This window comes from Girardinichthys multiradiatus, chromosome Y (assembly GCF_021462225.1).
Source record: "Girardinichthys multiradiatus isolate DD_20200921_A chromosome Y, DD_fGirMul_XY1, whole genome shotgun sequence".
NCBI classification, from domain to species: domain Eukaryota; kingdom Metazoa; phylum Chordata; class Actinopteri; order Cyprinodontiformes; family Goodeidae; genus Girardinichthys; species Girardinichthys multiradiatus.
Window position 1 is genome coordinate 41,256,784 of NC_061818.1, and position 21,694 is coordinate 41,278,477.

The window sequence follows — 21,694 nt, forward strand, 5'->3', positions numbered from 1 at the left end:
ACAGAAGATGATGACTTGTCTCTGCTACCAGGTTGTGGTTGTTCTGTGTCTCCTTCAGCCTGAATGTGTCTCAGTCCAATAAGACGAAACCGTCCCTGCAGCTGATCTCAAGTCAAAGCCACAGTTTTTGCTTTTGACTTCAGTTTAATCCAGTGATAACAATCAGTTACAATCAATATGAACGGCCATAGAAGATGAGTCACCAAAGGAGCAATGAAACAGTTAATCACTCAAGGAGATAACATCTGATGGAACAGAGAACTACCAAACATTCAGTCTTCAGGAGAATTTACAGCACACCAGAGGTCTGCCTTCGTTAGCTGTACAAAACAAGTTCTGCACACGGAGGCCCGGCCTGTCAGAAACCTGCTCCTGTCAGCGCCGCCTGCTCCGATGAAGGCAAAATGGAAATTCTGAGTATAAATCCGATCAGTTTCATCAGAAACAAACACTGATATTATGGAGTATAAATGGGATAAAAACAGCAACGGGATTACAAAACCATGAGAGGCCGTGCAGCTCACATTAAAGTTAAACTGGTGACATGATGACAGCTAACTGGGAAACCATGGAGATAAGAAAATACACGTCCATCATGAACAAACAGGTTTTCTTCGATGTCCGTTAGGTTCCAATCCGTGTGCAGTCTGTGAGAGTCTCAGAGGCGGATCAGCTGCATCACGAGAAAATAACAGAAAGGTTCTTCCGATCCAAGTCCATGTTTGGCAAAAATCTGGAAAGAAAAGCAAGAACCCATCAATCACACAGACTGATGTTTAATCCTCATTATGCTTCTGCTGGAACAGCTCTCAGTGCAAACAGACATTCCTTCTGCAGCTACCTGCTGGCACCTGACCTCAGCAGGTTCCTTGACCTCTGCAGGTTTCATGACCTCTGGAGGTTCCCTGACCTCTTCATGTTTCATGACCTCTGGAGGTTCCCTGACCTCTTCATGTTTCATGACCTCTGGAGGTTCCCTGACCTCTCAAGGTTCCCTGACCTCTTCATGTTTCATGACCTCTGGAGGTTCCCTGACCTCTCAAGGTTCCCTGACCTCTTCATGTTTCATGACCTCTGGAGGTTCCCTGACCTCTTCATGTTTCATGACCTCTGGAGGTTCCCTGACTTCTTCATGTTTCATGACCTCTGGATGTACCCTGACCTCTCAAGGTTCCCTGACCTCTTCATGTTTCATGACCTCTGGAGGTTCCCTGACCTCATGTTTCATGACCTCTGGATGTACCCTGACTTCTGCAGGTTTCATGACCTCAGCAGGTTCCCTGACCTCTGGAGGTTCCCTGACCTCTTCATGTTTCATGACCTCTGGAGGTTCCCTGACCTCATGTTTCATGACCTCTGGATGTACCCTGACCTCTCAAGGTTCCCTGACCTCTTCATGTTTCATGACCTCTGGATGTACCCTGACTTCTGCAGGTTTCATGACCTCAGCAGGTTCCCTGACCTCTGGAGGTTCCCTGACCTCTTCATGTTTCATGACCTCTGGAGGTTCCCTGACCTCATGTTTCATGACCTCTGGATGTACCCTGACCTCTCAAGGTTCCCTGACCTCTTCATGTTTCATGACCTCTGGATGTACCCTGACCTCTCGAGGTTCCTTGACCTCTGGAGGTGCACTGACCTCATGTTTCATGACCTCTCGAGGTTCCCTGACCTCTGCAGGTTCCTTGACCTCTGGAGGTGCACTGACCTCTGCATGTTTCATGACCTCTGGATGTACCCTGACCTCTCAAGGTTCCCTGACCTCTGCAGGTCTCATGACCTCTGGAGGTGCACTGACCTCTGCATGTTTCATGACCTCTGGATGTACCCTGACCTCTCAAGGTTCCCTGACCTCTGCAGGTCTCATGACCTCTGGATGTACCCCGACCTCCGCAGGTTTCAGACAGTTGGCTGCACTAGTTTTTACTTGAGGTGTCAGAGTCAAGGAGGCTGCACAGAAGAGCACACCGCACTTTTCAGATTTGTTTTTGTAAAAAATGTTAACCTGTGAATCATTTCCTTCCACCTCACAGTTCTGCTCTCCTTTGTGTTGATTTGTCACATAAAATCCCAGTAAAACACACCGAGGTTCGTTAGTTTTGTCAGGTTCTGTAGTTCACTGGTAAATAAATGGTGCAGTTTTCCTCTAATCAATTAAAGCAGAAAATGACTGAATCAACTTTTAATTTAAATACCTGAACAAGTCCAACTGTGCTGATGAGTTTGCAGTTAACAGAGTACCTCAATGAGATGTTGGACCCAACTACAGAACCGTCAGCTGATACTGGAAAACGTTCTGAGGAAATTCCTCCCAGCATCTTTTCAAGACTCTACAGAGCTGTGGTGGAGATGGTGGCTGCATCTCTGAGTGGTACTCCAGCTGCATTAAAGTGGACGAGATGGCCCTGAAGTGGACAGTGAGGGGAGCTGACTCCATTCCACCATGAACTGCTGCCATCTGACAAACATTACTGCATCATCAAACCAGAACCAGCAGCAGAACCAGCAGCAGAGCAGCACAGATTCTGCTGTTCAGATTACAGCCTACACAGTGGACCAAGTGGGTAGTAGTGTGTAGGACCCTGGGTTTGAATCCCAGCCTGCCTGCAGTCCTTCTCCCAACAGTCCAGAAACATGTCTCTCCAGAGTGTCCTTAGACCTGAGTGTGTCCATGTTTCTGGACTGTGGGTCTCTGTGTGATGGACTGGCGTCCTGTCCAGGGCAAACCCGCCTCTTGCCCAGTGACTGCTGAAGATAAGAACCCGGCCCCCCATCGATCGGTGGTACAGGTGGATGGAAGGTCAGATGATTATTGCAGTTTTTTCACGTTTTTATCAGTTTTCTGTTTAATCCTCCTTGACCCTGATCTGTTCCAGATCGCTGAGAAACTGAGAGATTTTGTTGGATGATTTTATTACATCATGACATCACAATACATTGATTTCATTCATGTGTGTGTGTGTGTGTGTGTGTGTGTGTGTGTGTGTGTGTGTGTGTAGAGTTAGAATAGACTGAAATTCCCTTTCTCACACCTGGAAACGCTCTATTTAAAGTTTGAAAAAAGAGAAAGGAAAGGATGATTTACCCACCTGATCCGGCTGCTGCTGGCTCCTCCTCCTACTCGCCAAGCCCCGCCCCCCTCCCTGTGAGCGTGCTAACTGTGGGGCTGGGCGGCAATACTGGAGCAGTCAGTCACCAGCAGCCCCACCGTGTTCGGACGGGTCACGGTACCCGCCACACTGGTGGTGTCAACGGGCTTCTCGCTTGTCTGATTGGGGGTGGGGTCGCCCTGCTGGGCGTGGGTGCCCATGTGACCCTGGAGCTGCGTTGCTGTCTTACACTGGACCCCGCAGAGCTGACAGAGCAGCATGCCACCGGCCCCACCGAAGGCCCCCCGGACCCCGCCGCTCTCCTTCCACTCCTGACCGTGGTGCTTCTGAGCGTGGACGCGCAGGTAGGTGAGGGTGGTGAAACCTGCATCACAGACAGTGAAAAGAACTGAGACCTTGAGAAACCTGGAAGGAAACACGAAGGATTTTTATTGAGGATGAAATCCTTCCAGGATGGTGGAGGCTTCTCATGAAAGAGGAAAAAAAGTTCATGCACAGCGGGTCTATTTTCAGCAGCGGACCAACCTACATTTGATGGGTCAGGGATGATTCTGGCAGCGAATATAAACCAGTTTCTGATAAAAGCATGTGATCGAATGCAGCAGTGATCAGTCTGAGCGTCTTACTGCGGTTGCAGAGGTGGCAGGAGTGATGCTGCGACTGGTTGTGGACTCTCATGTGGTCGGTGATGTACGCAGCAGACAGCAGCTTCCCGCAGATGTGGCACGGCACCTTCTCCTCGTGTCGGATCAGGTGAGCACGGAGGCGGTCCCGTGTGGCAAACGCTGACGTGCAGGTCTGCAAAAATCAGTTAAAGTGAAGAAAATTACAGAAGATACATATTTTACATGTTTTGAATAATTAGAGAACAAAGTGTAGATTTTATTGGGTTAATCCTGGAAACGTTTAGTGAAACAAACTGAAAGAATATTTAGTCCGTTAACAATATGGCTGCTGAAATATTGTGACATATTTTCCACACACTTCATGTTTTTAATCATCCAGATGCTTCCACCATTTTACCAGAACATCTCAGAAGTTTAAATCTGTTTCAGTTCTGGACATGAAGCGCAGGGAGGGTCCATCCTCCGGTTCAGATAGTCCAGAGCAGGAACTTGTCACACATGAACTGTAAGAACACACCAGATAAATGGCTTATAATTCTCCACTGTGTTTTACTGCAACCCAGGTTCTAACCCATCTGACAGAACCAGAGCCACCAGGAATCACTTGTATTTCAGTAAAACATCACAGAATAAAAAGAAATTGTTTTAGTTTAGTAAATTCAGAATGTGGTAGAAAAATGATGACCTTATTGGTTCTGGTTTCAAGCTTTGGGCCTAAAGGTTTCTGGCCTGCTGCTAGTTTTCAAAGCAAGAATGAGAAGATGTTATCAGAAGAAACAGTAACATGGTCCAGTCCTCGTGGCTCGGCAATGATGACATAAATCTGTCCATCACTCTGTGACCTGGAAGAAAACTAACTGTAGGGTTAGTGGGCGGTACCGTTCATCACGACTCCTGTTAGGAGGCTTTTAGACTAAAACAGGGGAACTGATCCGGAGCTTACCGTGCACTTGAAGGGCCTCTCTGTGGAGTGGACCTGTCGGACATGACTGTTAAGGTGATCCGGCCTGAGACACACATGCAGACAGGAAAGTGACTTGGGGTTTGGCTCTGCTGGGGAGAAGTCATCGGATATCTCAGGTCCTACCTGGAGAAGGCCTTGGAGCAGTGAGGACAGATGTAGGGTTTCTCCACGCCGCCCTGGTGAGAGCGGACGTGGTAGCTCATCCGGTCTTTCCTCTTGAAGCGCTGCTGGCAGATGGGACAGGAGTACGGCTTCTCGTCAGAGTGAGACAGCCGGTGCCGGTTCAGGTGGTAGACGTCTCGGAAGGCCTTGCCGCAGGCCTCGCAGGCGTGGTTCTTCCTCACCTGGTTGGTGTTGGGAGCTGGGTTGGGATTCTGTGCAGCCAAACAAGGGAAGTGTATTTCATCATAAGTAATGTTTTCCATCTGGAGGCCAAATGTTTTGGTAGAACAAGTAAAATCTGCATGAACAACATGTAAACAAGTTCTGGATTCAGAATCAGGCTCCATACCTCCAGAACCAGCAAACCCACCTGGTCCATGGAGCCCACGACAACGATCGCAGCCTGGATCGGCTGAGGCGGAGCAGCCATGGTGACAGTTGCCGGAGCGATGGACACGGAGACCGGCTGGGCGTCCTGGTTGGCAAGTGGACCGGACTGGGAGAGGGTGTCTGGACCGGTGAAGGCAGGAGGTGGAGGCTGAGGGGGCAGTGTGAGCTGAAGCAGAGACAGGGGGATGGTCTGCTTCTCCAACCGTCCCGCCTTCGCTCCGTCCTCCTTCTCCCGCGCCGCTCGGTCCTTCATCTTGATGCCAGTGTGGACGGACTGGTGCCGCCGCAGGTTGTAGCTGTTCTTGAACTCCTTGTTGCAGGTGGCGCAAATGTGGGCCGGACGGCCCGGTTTGGAAAGAGGCTTGACTGAGAGGCAAAGACATTAACAGACACTGATCAGATTCTGTTGACAGATTATTCCAGTGTATGGAAATCAGTTTGGATTTTATTGGAGCAGACAAAGTGCACCAGAACAACTTTAAAATCAGGAAACCAAACGGACATATTGGAGAAAGGTCCGGTACAGATTTTTGGCTCCGTGCCGGATCAGGAAGGGGAAATATCATCAAATTAAAACAAAAAAAATGAGAAGTAGATGCTAGCAGAAAACATCTACTCCATCCAGCATCTCGTTTTCCAGGAGCAGAAGCCACCAGACTCCATGGTCTGATCTCAGGATCTCTGCTGTTCATCTGAACGGGACAACCTCACCTGGCAGCGGCTCCTCGCTCAGAGCGGCCGTGTCAACAGTGGACGGGGGCGTCACAACGTGCTCCGCCGGAGGACTCTGAGCCGAGCCGGTCAGGTCCGGCATCAGCTCGGACTGAAGCGGAGTCTCAGGTTGGCTCTGAGTCGGTGTCGTCTGTAAAAACATCTGGGTTAATGCGCAGCTTTTTATTTTTCTATAAAGTTCTGCGTCATGGTCACTTTCAGAAGAAAAACATATCCGCTTCCCTCAGTTAAACCCATCAGGAACCAGTTAAACCCATCAGGAACCAGTTAAACCCATCAGGAACCAGTTAAACCCATCAGGAACCAGTTAAACCCATCAGGAACCAGTTAAACCCATCAGGAACCAGTTAAACCCACCAGGAACCAGTTAAACCCATCAGGAACCAGTTAAACCCATCAGGAACCAGTTAAACCCATCAGGAACCAGTTAAACCCATCAGGAACCAGTTAAACCCATCAGGAACCAGTTAAACCCATCAGGAACCAGTTAAACCCATCAGGAACCAGTTAAACCCACCAGGAACCAGTTAAACCCACCAGGAACCAGTTAAACCCATCAGGAACCAGTTAAACCCATCAGGAACCAGTTAAACCCATCAGGAACCAGTTAAACCCATCAGGAACCAGTTAAACCCATCAGGAACCAGTTAAACCCATCAGGAACCAGTTAAACCCATCAGGAACCAGTTAAACCCATCAGGAACCAGTTAAACCCATCAGGAACCAGTTAAACCCATCAGGAACCAGTTAAACCCATCAGGAACCAGTTAAACCCATCAGGAACCAGTTAAACCCATCAGGAACCAGTTAAACCCACCAGGAACCAGTTAAACCCACCAGGAACCAGTTAAACCCATCAGGAACCAGTTAAACCCATCAGGAACCAGTTAAACCCATCAGGAACCAGTTAAACCCATCAGGAACCAGTTAAACCCATCAGGAACCAGTTAAACCCATCAGGAACCAGTTAAACCCATCAGGAACCAGTTAAACCCATCAGGAACCAGTTAAACCCATCAGGAACCAGTTAAACCCACCAGGAACCAGTTAAACCCATCAGGAACCAGTTAAACCCATCAGGAACCAGTTAAACCCACCAGGAACCAGTTAAACCCACCAGGAACCAGTTAAACCCACCAGGAACCAGTTAAACCCATCAGGAACCAGTTAAACCCACCAGGAACCAGTTAAACCCATCAGGAACCAGTTAAACCCATCAGGAACCAGTTAAACCCATCAGGAACCAGTTAAACCCATCAGGAACCCAGCAACATGACCACCTCATACCTCACTGAGGCAGATCTGTGAGCTTTAGTTTTAGGCAGCCATATTGAATCAATGTGAGCTGAAACAAGCTGCTGCAGAAGGAAAGAACCAGTCACTGGTTGCTATGGTGATTCCCTTCTGTTCTGGTGGAGCCCACAGTAGATACACAGCTACCGACAGGTTAAACAGAACCGTCAGGTCCAGTTTCTACAGAGCTAATATCTACTGGAAGTGAATGAGGGTGTGAGCGTGTCTCTCTGCACTCTGATTGGTCAGAAAAATGATGGTGATGACGGAACACAAAGTTCTGCATCAGGACCGTTCAGCGGTTCTGTTTCCAGTAATGATTTCTATGTAACGGGTTATATTTAACTTTGGCAGTAAAGTCACTATTTAAAAGGTGATACAAGCAGAGACCAGCAAGTATTCATTCTATGAACAAATCAGCACCAACCAGTTAGAACCAGTTAGAACCTCCTCCAGCAGCAGCAACTATCTTGGCTTGGAGGTTCATCAGAGTCAACCTCAAACCCATTAAGTTTGCAACACAAATCCTTCAGCATCAGCACAGAACCCAACCCAAAGTTGCTCAGAAGCTGTTCAGTGTTCACTAACTCCATCCTGGTACCTGCTGTGATGTCATGAACCCAAACTAACAGGACTTCTTCTCCACTTCTGCAGAAATGAGATTCTTTCCAAGCTGGGTTTTTATTGTTAATGCTGAATAAATTCACCACTGGGTTGCATCTTTAACATCATCGCTGGTCGTCACAGACACTCTCAGAACAGGTGGATCTCTGAAGCACACCTGCAGCTTCACCCTGACCCCTCTGTGACCTCCACCACCACCCTCCATGTTCTCCTCCAGCCTGAATAAACACCTACCTGGAAGAGGAAATTGCTCCAGGAGGTGTCCATGCTGAGGGGCCGCAGAGAGGGGAGGGAGGAGAAAGAGGAGGGCCCGGGAGCCCAGGGAGAAATGCTTTGATAATGGATCTGGGGCCCGGTGGCTCCTGTCTGCCTGTCAGGATGTTAACTGACGACGTTCAGCTCAACTAACCCTGCACGGCTCGGTTCTGCTTCCGTTATGGCCCAGTAATGATAATGGCTTGTAAATGCGGCGGAATGGTTGGTGTCATGGTGCATTTTAATACAAACATCTTCAGTCTGCTGGAATAAAACCAGTTAAGTGCATGCAGGCTGGAGGTAATATTGATTCGGACGAGCAGCTGGACCGTGTCGGTTCTGATCTGCAGATCTTTTCGGGTCAGTTTTATTCGGATCTCCAGGAAGGCCTTGGCTGCAGGATCCAAGCCTCGGTGTTGCCTGCAGCTCCTCCCCTGTTCAGCAGGCCCTCGGCCGGCCTTGGTGCGTGGCTCCGCCTCGGTGCTTGGAGGACATCTTTCTGTTTTTTTCCTCGCTCCCTCCTCCCTCTCCTCTTTGATCTCTTCTTCTCCCCCCTCTGTCGGCGCTTTAAAGGGAAAGGGTTGGGCTCGTGCTCCCTCCGCGCGGACCCCGTCTCGTGCCGTGGGTTTCCTCCGACATTTAAAGCCTCCGCTCGGCCGTTAATCCGTCCACAGTGCCGAACAGAACCTCCCCGCGGCTGTCGGTCAGGAACAAAGGTCGACCAAACGGACCGGACCGGGCTGGCCGAACTCCTAGTTGAATGGTGTCCGGTTCGAGGCTTTATCCCTCGAGCATCTTAAAGGTAACGATTCGCGCAGGTGCAACAGCTGGATGAAGCGTGACGTGTGCGCATGACCGCGTGGCTCGCCGAACTTCATTCAGAAGAAACAGAATTTAAGGTTCCGATCTGTCTGGGTCACAACATTCAGCAATATTACAGGTTCGTGCATCCATTGAGAACAAGCAACTTCTTCTTCTATTATTGTTTCATTTTAGGCTTTCAAGAAAACTACAAACATGCGAAGAAGAAAAAATGTCAAGCGCGAAGCAGCAGAGTCCGACAGGTCATATTATCGAGAAGTCACGTACACCTGCTTAATCACTGGTTGCCATGGTGAGACTCTGGGAGGAGGGGCCCACAGTACTACTTTTTTAACTTTAGAAACAGTTTTACTTACAAATACATAAATACATGTCTACTGCAAAATTTAAAAATATATTACAACCTCCTGGTTACCTGGTGGAGGGTGGGCGGAGATGATGAGGACAATAATGTCAGCAATGAGGACAAAGACCCGAGTTCTGGGATTTCTTGAAACACTACACTGGATTCTGAAGCCTCTTTCTCCAGTTGGATGTTCTAGTCCAGGGGTGTTTTAGATGTTCTCCTGCTTCAGCTCACCTGGTTCCCATTTATGAGGTTAAAGCAGGGAAACATCTAAAACCTGCAGGGACACCGGCCCTCCAGGACCGACTTTGGACACCCCTGTTCTAGTCTGACAGATCCTGATCCGTGAGTTCAGAGGCTGAAACCAGCGGGGAGGACCACGATCGTCTTCAACCGTAATGAATATATTAATATTTGTTTGATTTCATGTTCTGGCTGACCCATTTCCAGTGTCACATGGAGGACCGGGACATTGGACAAGGGGGTGGTGGTCCCACTTTTTAGAAGATTGGGAGCAGAGCGTGAGCTCCAACTATGGAGGAATAACACTCGCAGCCTCCCGGGGAATGGCAGCTGCAGCAAGTTGGAGAAAAGGTTCTGACCCGACTGTCAAAGCGCTGGTCCAACAGCAGCATGTTGGAGGGAAGGTTCTAACCCAAGTCGAAACTCTGACCCAGGTGGTGCAGATCCTTCTCCTTGTGGAGAACCATCTAATGTTTCACTGCCTGGAGTCATCTGAACCATCATGTCCCGGGCCAATGACCTGCTGGTTCTGGTTCTTTAAGTAAAAGAACTTATTATTGTTACCGTGTAGATCTCTGGGGTCAATTAATTTACTCTGGAAACTTCATGTTGGGAGGAACAAAAAGAGGAAAAACTGAATTATTGATCTTCGTTTGGTTGATAAATAATTTTCCCAGCAGCCACTCTGTTCGCAGCAGGAGAACCTGAACTAATAATGTTCCTCAGTGGTTCCACAGTTGGAGCGTCCATCTCTGCACCAACATCTGAAACATCCTGATAGAAAACACCATCCGTAATGAGCTGAAGCAACAACTTTATTTCTGCCAAACATTATTTTTTACATCAAATTAAAAAACAAATAAAGACACTAAAGAACAGATGAAAAAACCCAAAGATTCCCAGTTTTTTCACCTCATTCCCACATTTTCAATCAAACTGTTGCAGAACCTTAAACCATAACGACATTTTAATGTTAAATGCATTCATTGGTTCTGCAGCAACTCAACACACCAATCTTGTTTGATGGTTTACACCTGAAGACCGACCCAAAAAGCCCAAATCAATCTAGAAAACATTCCAGAATAATTTTTCCCCCAAGTTGCTGCAACTCAAATTCAAACTGTCCACGTTTAAAATGTCCTCTGCTTCCTTTTTTTGCTTCACTTTATTTGATGGATCTTTGCAGTTTCTTTGTTTTTACACTTCCAGGCCACCGTACCCTGAACATACCGAACCCCACACCGGATCACGGTCCGGACCGGCTTCCTGGAAAAACAACAAGCTTTAGGCCCGACAACCGAAGCATTTTTTTTGGGAAGTTCTCTTGGAATTTTACAGTAAATTTAAAAAACAATCATGATGAAAATAAATAAATTACATTTTTGTAAAACACTCCTTTGATAAAATACTAACAGTTCAGCTGAATACATTGGAGCAGCAAACGGACCGTTTTTACCCGTCAGCCCGGCTCCGTCAGAACCAGGAACCTCTAACCTCCTGGACACCAAATACCGAACATTTCGAAACAAGTTCACAGGAATCAGAGAAGATAAAACGAACCAGTCAGGACTCAGATGGACCGAGACAGACCAAAGCTTTCAGAGACCCAGTTTGACCCGGATGAATTCATGAGGAATGACGTTTTATGTGCCGGGTTCCCTCCGTCAGCGTGTGGAGATGGGAACAGCACTAGACAGAAACTGAGAAGATTCTGCTCCTCTAATGTTCTGTTTCTTGTTTCTGTGGAGCACGACTGAAGCAAAGAATCAACATGTGACTGAATCCAACAACATGGAGGTTCTGGACTCTGAAAGACTCTCAGAACATGGAGAACTGTAGATCCAGAGAACCTTGACAGATAACAGGAAGGTCATGGTCCTGGATCAGTCACTCTGCATGTGTGTGTTGTGTGTGAGGTGGACACCAACAACATCTTCCAGACATGGAACTGGTTCTGGTAAATAGACTGATCCTCTTTACATCCTGGACCCAGCATCCATCTCCAGTCATGTGATCCAGTCTGGACAGATTGAGGACAAACGTATCTGAGATGTAGGTAGTGATGGGCAGGTGAAACCTTCTGAAGGTTCCTCACCTCAAGGCTTCAGTCTCACTCAGGACAGTGACACCTGGTGGCCACCTAAAGCCACAGCAACCAATCAGGAACATGACTGACCTGGATCTGTTTCAATCCCAGGACAACAATGAAAGTTCTGGGTGGTCTCGGTCATCTGTTGAGGACTAATTAATGGTTCAATCATTGCAGTTCATTCTAAGCTGGTTGTTAGAAGACACCAGAACCTGGTTAACACATCATCCACCCCACCGACCCACTCTGGAAACATTCCACATGAAACCAATTCAAACCTTCTGAACCAATGAGACGCATGTCCTGGTGCTGCCCAGCCGACTACCTGATCTCATCGCTCAGGAGGGATTTTAGCACGTGTCTAAAGTCACAAATCCCAAAGATGACATCATGAACCTGATGGAGATGTGTGGTGGATCCCTCTGGAGACAGTGGGACTCAGGTGATCATCAGAACTACTCACGGTGTTCCTGGAGGCCAACATCACTGCATGCTTATCTCCATGATGCAACTCCAAACTGATGGATTTTGTTGTTTTCATAATTCATAATATCTGAGTCTGAACGCTGATTGCGCCCCCTGGTGGCTAGAAACAGCATTGCTGCCATCTTGTTCTTTCATCTGAGCAGAGAAGGTTAGGGCTCTGGACCCCACTGTGATCTCTGGAAGGAAATAATCTTCAGAAATTACTAAATCTGCCAACTTATTGATCTCAGAACATTTGAATCCAGTGTTTGGGATGTTTCGGTTCTAATCCTGAGTCCCGATATTTAATTCCTAAATGTACAGACAGAAAATGACAGACGTATCTGCAGCAAACAAAAGCAAACTCAGAAAGTTCTCGCAGGTGCCTGCATGTGGAATATTATTGTGTCAAATTTGGTCATAAATAATTTTTTTAATACATGCTGCCACGAGAACACGAGTAAACCCGACCATTGCGGCTCCGCCTCTTCCCGACCTCTCAGTACTTCTTGGACAGCATCCTCCGTTCGGACGCGTCCAGGGCGGCCATGTTCTGCGAGGCAGTGATGAGGTGCAGGACGCTGATGCTGGACTTCAGCAGACAGATGATCCCACAGACTCCCAGCAGCTGGAAGAGCCAGGCTGCCACACAGAGACACACATGGGAACATTTTACCTTCAAAGGAACCGTTCTATGTTGAAGCCAAGCTGAAGCAACTGGAACAGCGCCAATCCTGGTTCTGAATGCGCACCATACAAGGAATCTGACCCAGAGCACATTCCATGTATGGAAAAAGAAAGAAGCTTTAGTCTACTTGGATTCTGAGTATTTAGGTCAAAGCTCAGGGTTTAATTTTAGCTCCAGACGGAGAAAAACCACAGAGGAAGAAATATTGGTTCTGAAGCCGGTCGTTGATCCGAGGACACGGCTGAACCCACACGATGGGAATTACAGGTCTGCTGCTGAAGAACAGAAACTCATCCGATGAGGTTGAACCTTTCATCTAAACCTCATTGGATGAGTTTCCTTCACCTGGAACTGAGCCAATGGTTCAGCAGGAAGACCAACGTGGTTTTACAGCGGAGTCAACGGAGGAAGCTGCGTTGAAAGCTAGAAAATAATGGTCTAAACAAGAAAGCTGACAACATTTTCTGTTTCGGGTGCAATATGTTTGAGAAGAGAAGACAAGAAACCTTTACAGGATTTCACTAAATGTTCAGCACGGTGGCAGATGGATCATGCTCTGGGTTCTGTCACAGAATCAGTGTCATAGCAGAAGTGAAGACCAGGAGAAGCTCTTACCTGCAGGATCTTCTATGTGATGCAGGATGTAGAGCAGGCAGAAGAAGAGTTCGTTCCCAGCACACATCACAAACAGCACCGGCTGAAACCCACAGACACGTTTATTAAACAATTTTCATTAAAAACGGACGTGCGGGTTCGGTTCTGACCTTTGAGGTGTAGTAGAGTCGGAGGACTGGGTTCCCAGACAAGTCGATGGTTTTGTGACTTCCGGATCCCTTTAATGTGGAGCTGAGGAAGACCAACATGATCACCATCAGGACACTCAGTCACAGACAGAACCCAAACCAGGACTATGTTGCGGCCCAGACAGAATTAATGTTCATTAAAAGTAAAAGAACTTCTGACCACTTCCTGTTCATTAATGTCTGGTGTTCGGTTCTGAGCTGTGGAAACCGGGAACGCTTTGGAGCTTCTGAACCCGTCTTCTTCATCTTCAGGCGTGCGTCACCAAACAAGTCCAGCAGCTTGGAGGCGGAGCTCTGGGAGGAAGAGGAAAGCTGTGCAGGAACCACAGAGTGATTTTTGCCTCCAGTGGTTCTGTGAGACCCCCTTGGGGGTGGGTGCTCTTCACGTCAGACGTTCATGGATCCCACAGCAGCTGCATGTTGGTTTTTCTGCAGCCTATGAACTCATCGCAGAGCGTGCTCCATTCTGCATTTTGTTCCAGTTCTGTGAACTGAATGAGGTGGAATATGTCTGTTGTTCTTCATCTGAGGTTGGTTACCTTAACCTGCTAAACGCTGCAGATGATCCAATGTTCTTCCACCAGGAAGAGCAGAAAAATCAGGTCATGCTCCTCCAATAGACCTGCAGCTTCAGACCTGCTCCAGTGGTTCTTTTTTGACTAACAGAACAGATGAAGCAGCTAACTCACCTGTGCAGGTGTAGCCAATGGCTGGCGATGTCCAGACACATGCTGAGCTGGAACAGGAAGGTGTAGGAGGGGTAGAGCAGCGACAGGTTGACCAGGAGACACATGGTGGCGCAGCGGTCCGTCAGCATGTCCATCATGGCTCCAAACTTGGTGGCTGAAAGGAAAGAACCCAGAGCCGAAGCTTGTCAGGTCCCACTGAGGGAATAGAAAGCATGTTTTCTTTTTAAAGCAAAGAAATCCAACTTTCCTACGATTTACGGACAAATCCTGAGATGTTTGACGAATGATTCCTGAAGGAGTGCAGATACGTACACTGGTTGAGCGCTCGTGCAGCGTGACCGTCGAAGGCGTCGAGCAGAGCGCTGAGCAGGTAGCAGAAGACAGCTGGCCACGGGCAGCAGGGCATCAGGAAGAAGGCGAGCAGAGCCAACACCACCCGGGCGTACCCTGCACCGACACACACACACACACACACACAGCAGAGATCAGTGACCAGCTGGAAGAAAAATCCACTGATTTAAAGCAGTTTCCTGTGGGAGGAGCCAACCAGAAACCAGTTAATCATCTCAACAGATTCAAGTTGTATGAACTGAGGACACAGATGAAGGTCACAATCATCCTGATTATTGGTCCCAGATCATCCTCAGGAGTCAGGCAGGCAAACGATAAGACAAATACGAGGAACTTAAGAGGAACCGTGTATTTATCTCTTGACCTCTGACCTTTGGCATGCTCTGGTTTTTACATTCCCAGTCGCCTGGTGCTGGTGTTCTGCAGATCCAAAGCATCTGGTTCAACAGGCTAAAATAGCTCAGCCCGTTACCAGGTTCTGCAGGACCCTCAGTCATCTAATACTTTTACATCGCTATCAACGAATGACACATGGTGAACATCACCTTTCACAAAGAAAAATCTGATATATTTATATTCCTCCCTCCAGAACACATGCATGTATAGAGAAAGCATGAGAAGAAGGCTGGACCTTGCTAGGATTCGAACCCAGGACCACTGCAGCATGGAATGGATCTCTTCAACATCAGAGCCTGCTATCAAGTACCTGAAGCCTGGCATACAGAAGAGGTGTAAGCAAAGAAGGAGATCTGCTCCAACTCCATCTTCACTGGGTGGTGTTGTTTCCTCCCTCCACGTGTGCAGCTATTGTTTCATTGAACATCTACAGACTCAGTTCTTCTTTGTAGAACATCTCAAGCTCTGTCAGGTTGGATGGAGAACATCAGTTCTCAAGTCTTCCCACAGATTCTCAGTTAGATTTAGGTCTGGACTTTGACTAGGTCTTTCTAACACATTAATGTGCTTTTATCTAAACCATCCATTGTGTCTCTGGCTGGATCTTCAGGGTGGTCGTCCTGCTGGAAGGTGAACCTCCACCCTAGTCTCTGACAGGTTTCCTTACAGGATGGTCCTGGATTTTGCTCCATCCATCTTCCTATCACCTCTGACCAGCTTCCCACAGCATGATGCTGCCACCACCATGTTTCACAAGGGGGGACAGTGGTTCCTGGGTCAGGGTTTATGACAAAATGCAAACAGGATTCCTTCTGTCTTCTATAAAGGGTAATATTTGTGGAGAGCACGACTAAGAGTTGTCATCAGGAAAGATCCTTCCACCCGAGTTGTGGACCTCCAGAGTTACCATGGGTCAGTTTAGGTGGATGTCCACGTCTTGGTAGGTCTGCAGGTGGTCCATCCTCTCTCCATGTTCAGAGCTCTGTGAGACGTTCAAAGCTTAAAATATTGTTGTAGAACCTAAACCTGCTCCAGAACGTTCTCCCTGACCTGTGTGTTAGGTTTCTTTGTCTTCATGATGCTCGTTGTTCTCTAATGTTCTCTTTGGGGCAAAAAAAACAGAACATCTGCAGTCAGACTCCGAGTAAACTGGACTCAAACTTTGGTTTTGGATTATATGTTTGACCGTGGGTCTTTTCCAACCAGTTAAATCTCAACCATTAGATGAACTAGGTTCGTTCTTACAATAATCATGCCCCCCATCGGAACTGGACACAACGTTTACTCAAAATTAGGTTTTTCTGTATTTTATAAAAATCTTTAAAGCCACTTCCGGGACTCTTGATTTGGATTTACAAAAATAAGAAGTCCAAATCTCTTATCTACGAATTTAAAACACAAGAAAAAAAAAAAAAAAAGAGAATCTACTAATTTAATCATGCTTTGAATTCTTGTAGTTTTGACTCCGGGCGTCATTGGGTCAGCAGAACCAGGTTAGAGCCACAGATTCTCTAAATGTGTCCTTTTTTTCAACCGTCTGCTCAACGCGGCGCCGCCATGATGGCTAACGCTAAGCTAACATGATGGAGGGAAAAAACTCACCGATTAAATTCGGAACAAAGAGGAAAATGTTTTCCTGAGTCATCGCAGAGTTCTGCGCTGGATCCTGATCCGAACCTGGCATCTTTCTAGGGATTTCCCTCGGTTTGACAGCACTCGAACCTCTATCGCTGACTGTTCGCGTTCGGCTGGAAGGACGGAAGCTAGTATGTCCTTCAGAATAAAAGCATGGGTCGCTCAGTAGACTGTTGGATCTGATCCACCTGAGGCTGCAGCTGGGTCAGTCAGAACAAAGGTGCCAGTTCTGCCCCTGGAATAAGGACTGCAAGACAAAAGCTGTGTGCTGCACATGAGAGAAATAGTATAGAAGTATTTTTATAGTTCACTTGCTAAAAATAGTAAAGAATAAACGGTTGACAAAAAACTGACTGTTTTTTTCCCCTTTCAATATAATTAATTCAGAAGTAATTACTTCACATTTATATAGTAGCAATAATAAACCTTTACTGTGTAAAAGAAAACTGTTGACAGTTTGTGGTAAAAAAACCAAACCGGTGTAATACCGTTCATCGGTGATCGTAACAAAAATGAATTCAATTAAGTTAAATTGATAAGTTGTTTCATCATGCAAAATAGATTTTGGATTTAAAATTCAATGAAGCTGCATTATTTTGGGGCTTTGGTAGGGCGGGTCATTTGTGACCCGTCAGACAAGGGGAGTAAACAGAATGTTAAGGTCACACAAGGGTTCAAGTGCAAAAAACTAAGCGTTAACTTAGCGGTGACCTTTTCTATAGCTGCTCCGAAAATGTGGACTGAGTTGCCGTCACGTTAGACAGTTTATCGCTCTGCGAGTTTTAAAACACTTGTTTGAAAAAGCATTTTCTACTTCCTGAGAGGTTGACTTTTCTTTTCCTTTTTAATCCGTCTTCATTTCTAGAATGTAGATTCCAAGCCGTTTCCTGTTTTATTTGCAGTATTGTACTGCACTTTGTGAACTTTGTTTTGTTTTAAAGTGCTTTACAAATAAAGTTTGTATGGTATGAACATAGATCCCATGTGGGGTTCCTCAGGGCTCTATTCTTTGGCCACTTATATTTACATGCTGCCTCTCGCTCTGCTGATAACAGTTTATCACTTGGACAGGAAATGAGTTTTCTAAAGCTTGATGCAGAAAAGATGGATAACCATTAAGAAGGTTAGAGGTCAGCAGTAAAGCAGCTTTGTTTTAAATGTGCATTTTATTGCCATTAATGTATTAATCCTCACACTTAATTTCTGTGTATGAATGACATCCAAATAAAACCACCGTTTGCTTTTTGTCCTTTTATTTCTCAAAATGTACTTTATGTTTCTGTACAGCTCGTCCTCCAATGTTCCTCAAAGCAGTTTGCACCAAACATGAACATTTCTGACATCCATCATCACCCTCCTCATCCTCATTCTGGCCACCAACATCACAGCAGCTGGGAAGGATGATTGTGTTTTTCACATCTCGGCACCGGGAAACATGGTTCTAGGAATTATGGGAGATCTTTCTGTTGTTTAACAATAATAACATGCAATGAACACCTTCTGGAAGTCAGACAGTCCCTGAATGGGAAGAGTTTGAGCGAAAGCTCCGCAATCATGAAGGAAACTTACTGGAATGATAGAAATAAACGGATCAGAACTCTTAACAGTTCTTTAAACCAACATCTGGGCTTTTAAAAGCACTTTTCAGTAAATTTGGGAACAGATTTTCAGCTAAATGAATGAAATCTTATCTTGAATCTAAACATTTCAGTTTGTTAAAATGCTGCTGATGTTTTCATATCAGAACAATAACTAAAAACTAACCAAATTAAAAAGTGATTTGCGACTCAGAGATGGCTGACCTCTTATTGTGAAAATTAATAATTAGTGTAAATTCAGATGAAAACGTTTGATTTGAGAATGTAGTTTTTTGTTTCACTTGAGCTGATCTGATGTAGTTTTAAATCTTCAGGAGAGAAAAGAGAAAAATCTGTGGAAATAAAAGCAGAAATCTTTTTCCCGGAGCAGCTTCCAACCAGCTCTCCCTTCTCAGGAATGATCATCAAGAACGTTGGCAAAATGAAGAAGTCCAGTTCATCCATGGAAGGCCAGCTGATTCCGATCCAACTTTCCTGAAAAACAAACGCAGGATCTTCTCTTTATGTCCAACACGTCCTGCAGAGAAATGTCCGTTTGTCCCCTCCTGCTCTCATCCATCCGCTCTCATCCATCTCCGCTCTCATCCATCTCCGCTCTCATCCATCCGCTCTCATCCATCTCCGCTCTCATCCATCCGCTCTCATCCATCTCCGCTCTCATCCATCCGCTCTCATCCATCCGCTCTCATCCATCTCCGCTCTCATCCATCCGCTCTCATCCATCAGCTCTCATCCATCTCCGCTCTCATCCATCTCCGCTCTCATCCATCAGCTCTCATCCATCAGCTCTCATCCATCTCCGCTCTCATCCATCTCCGCTCTCATCCATCTGCTCTCATCCATCTCCGCTCTCATCCATCCGCTCTCATCCATCCGCTCTCATCCATCCGCTCTCATCCATCTCCGCTCTCATCCATCCGCTCTCATCCATCAGCTCTCATCCATCTCCGCTCTCATCCATCTCCGCTCTCATCCATCAGCTCTCATCCATCAGCTCTCATCCATCTCCGCTCTCATCCATCTCCGCTCTCATCCATCTCCGCTCTCATCCATCCGCTCTCATCCATCTCCGCTCTCATCCATCTCCGCTCTCATCCATCCGCTCTCATCCATCAGCTCTCATCCATCTCCGCTCTCATCCATCTCCGCTCTCATCCATCTCCGCTCTCATCCATCCGCTCTCATCCATCTCCGCTCTCATCCATCTCCGCTCTCATCCATCCGCTCTCATCCATCTCCGCTCTCATCCATCTCCGCTCTCATCCACCGCTCTAATCCATCTCGCTCTCATCCCATCTCCGCTCTTCATCCATATCCGCTCTCATCCATCTCCGCTCTCATCCATCTCCGCTCTCAATCCATCTCGTCACATCCATCGCTCACATCCATTCCTACCTCGCTCATCCCATCCGCTCTCATCCCATTCCGCTATCATCCATCTCCGCTCTCATCCATAAGTCTCACCCATCGCTTCTCATCCATCCCGCTCATCCATCTCCGCTCTCATCCATCCGCTCCTCATCCATCTCGCGTCTCATCACAGCTCCGCTCTCATCCATCCGCTCTCATCCATCCGCTCTCATCCATCTCCGCTCTCATCCATCCGCTCTCACCCATCCGCTCTCATCCATCTCCGCTCTCATCCATCTCCGCTCTCATCCATCCGCTCTCATCCATCCGCTCTCATCCATCTCCGCTCTCATCCATCCGCTCACATCCATCCGCTCACATCCATCTCCTCTCTCATCCAACCGCTCTCATCCATCCGCTCTCATCCATCTCCGCTCTCATCCATCCGCTCTCATCCATCCGCTCTCATCCATCTCCTCTCTCATCCAACCGCTCTCATCCATCCGCTCTCATCCATCTCCGCTCTCATCCATCAGCTCTCATCCATCTCCGCTCTCATCCATCAGCTCTCATCCATCCGCTCACATCCATCCGCTCACATCCATCTCCTCTCTCATCCAACCGCTCTCATCCATCCGCTCTCATCCATCTCCGCTCTCATCCATCCGCTCTCACCCATCCGCTCTCATCCATCCGCTCACATCCATCCGCTCACATCCATCCGCTCACATCCATCCGCTCTCATCCATCCGCTCACATCCATCTCCTCTCTCATCCAACCGCTCTCATCCATCAGCTCTCATCCATCCGCTCACATCCATCCGCTCTCATCCATCCGCTCACATCCATCCGCTCTCACCCATCCGCTCTCATCCATCCGCTCTCATCCATCCGCTCACATCCATCCGCTCTCACCCATCCGCTCTCATCCATCCGCTCTCATCCATCCGCTCACATCCATCCGCTCACATCCATCTCCTCTCTCATCCAACCGCTCTCATCCATCCGCTCTCATCCGCTCTCACCCATCTGCTCTCACCCATCAGCTCTCATCCATCCGCTCTCATCCATCCGCATTTGCACACAAATGAAAACAAAGAAAAAGCCTGGAAAAACTTATTTTTCCTCTAAAGTCCACTCGGACATTCTTCTTCTATCAGTGCAAATGAGGTAGACATGACAACTAGAGACGGCGTGGACCCGGTGGCAGCAAGCTCCCTGCAGGGAGCTGTTGATTTTCTACCATTCAGACTGTGCAAAAAACTCCAACCAGGAAGTGTTTGTTGGAAAACACGGAGCGGAAATAATCCAATGAACAAACCGTGTTCCACACATGAGACAACAGCAACATTTACAGGAGATTAAACCATGAACATCATGAGGAGAACATCTACTCTGCTTATTAATGCTAACTGCTCTACAATTATGGTTCATTTCATTTTAAACTATTACGCATATAACTTCATATGTATGTTTTTCATTTTTCCAATGTTCCCATCATGTGTTTCAATAACTTAAAATCAGAATCAAATCCTAAATGTTTTACAAGCATTTTGAGTTTATTTACATAAATATTCACTTAATGGGAAAAATATTTGGATTTTTTGGGAAATTTGAATTAAAATTTCATTTGCTTCAATTAAAAAATAGAAAAATGTTAGTTTTCCAGTTTTAATTCGAGGCCTTTAAATTATCTTTAAATTATTTTCTTCTGATAAATATTAATTTGAGCTCATTTGTTTTGTTTTGTTTATTTTTACCAACTGAACTTAAACATTTCTGTCTTTCTAGATGTTGGAAAAAATTTAAGCTAGATTTTTTTCTGACAAATTTCTGAAAACATTTTTTTTATTTAGTTTATTTCAGATTTTCATTTGATATTTTTTATACTATATATGAATTTTTTTTTTTGCCAACGTGAACTTAGTTTCTCTTCACAGTTCACTCACAAGACCATTTTAAGTTTTATGCTCTCTATTAATCTCTTTGGGCTCCGTGTTTTAGGGACGGACTTGGACTAGACCGGGAAAGTGAAAAGCAATAAAAACATGGCACACATGTAG

At 46.6% G+C, this 21,694-nt stretch overlaps 2 protein-coding genes and 1 long non-coding RNA gene across 7 annotated transcripts; 1 reads left to right on the forward strand and 2 right to left on the reverse strand.

The window, feature by feature from the left end:
• Window positions 1-124: 124 nt before the first annotated feature.
• Window positions 125-8,981, reverse strand: LOC124864116 (myc-associated zinc finger protein-like). Of its 2 annotated transcripts, none has more exons than XM_047358747.1 (8): window positions 8,136-8,981; window positions 5,964-6,114; window positions 5,233-5,618; window positions 4,824-5,074; window positions 4,680-4,743; window positions 3,737-3,908; window positions 3,090-3,474; window positions 125-733 (listed from the first exon to the last, which is right to left on the reverse strand). In XM_047358747.1, the coding sequence occupies exons 1-7, from the start codon at window positions 8,166-8,168 to the stop codon at window positions 3,155-3,157; spliced, it is 1,377 nt and encodes a 458-aa protein (XP_047214703.1). In that variant the 5' UTR covers window positions 8,169-8,981; the 3' UTR covers window positions 125-733; window positions 3,090-3,154. The 2 variants fall into 2 exon arrangements, with proteins under 2 accessions (XP_047214703.1, XP_047214704.1); XM_047358748.1 differs by lacking the exon at window positions 8,136-8,981 and adding an exon at window positions 7,879-8,117.
• Window positions 8,982-9,164: 183 nt separating this feature from the next.
• Window positions 9,165-11,001, forward strand: LOC124864118. Its single transcript, XR_007037264.1, has 2 exons — window positions 9,165-9,270; window positions 10,305-11,001. It is a non-coding gene; the product is annotated as an uncharacterized LOC124864118 (long non-coding RNA).
• Window positions 10,365-17,049, reverse strand: LOC124864117 (CDP-diacylglycerol--inositol 3-phosphatidyltransferase-like). Of its 4 annotated transcripts, XM_047358750.1 has the most exons (7): window positions 16,651-17,044; window positions 14,614-14,748; window positions 14,302-14,455; window positions 13,574-13,655; window positions 13,425-13,506; window positions 12,593-12,763; window positions 10,365-10,833 (listed from the first exon to the last, which is right to left on the reverse strand). In XM_047358750.1, the coding sequence occupies exons 1-6, from the start codon at window positions 16,730-16,732 to the stop codon at window positions 12,621-12,623; spliced, it is 678 nt and encodes a 225-aa protein (XP_047214706.1). In that variant the 5' UTR covers window positions 16,733-17,044; the 3' UTR covers window positions 10,365-10,833; window positions 12,593-12,620. The 4 variants fall into 4 exon arrangements, with proteins under 4 accessions (XP_047214706.1, XP_047214707.1, XP_047214705.1 ...); XM_047358751.1 differs by lacking the exon at window positions 12,593-12,763 and having other exon boundaries at window positions 16,651-17,049; XM_047358749.1 differs by having other exon boundaries at window positions 10,365-12,763; window positions 16,651-17,033.
• Between the last annotated feature and the right edge of the window lie 4,645 nt (window positions 17,050-21,694).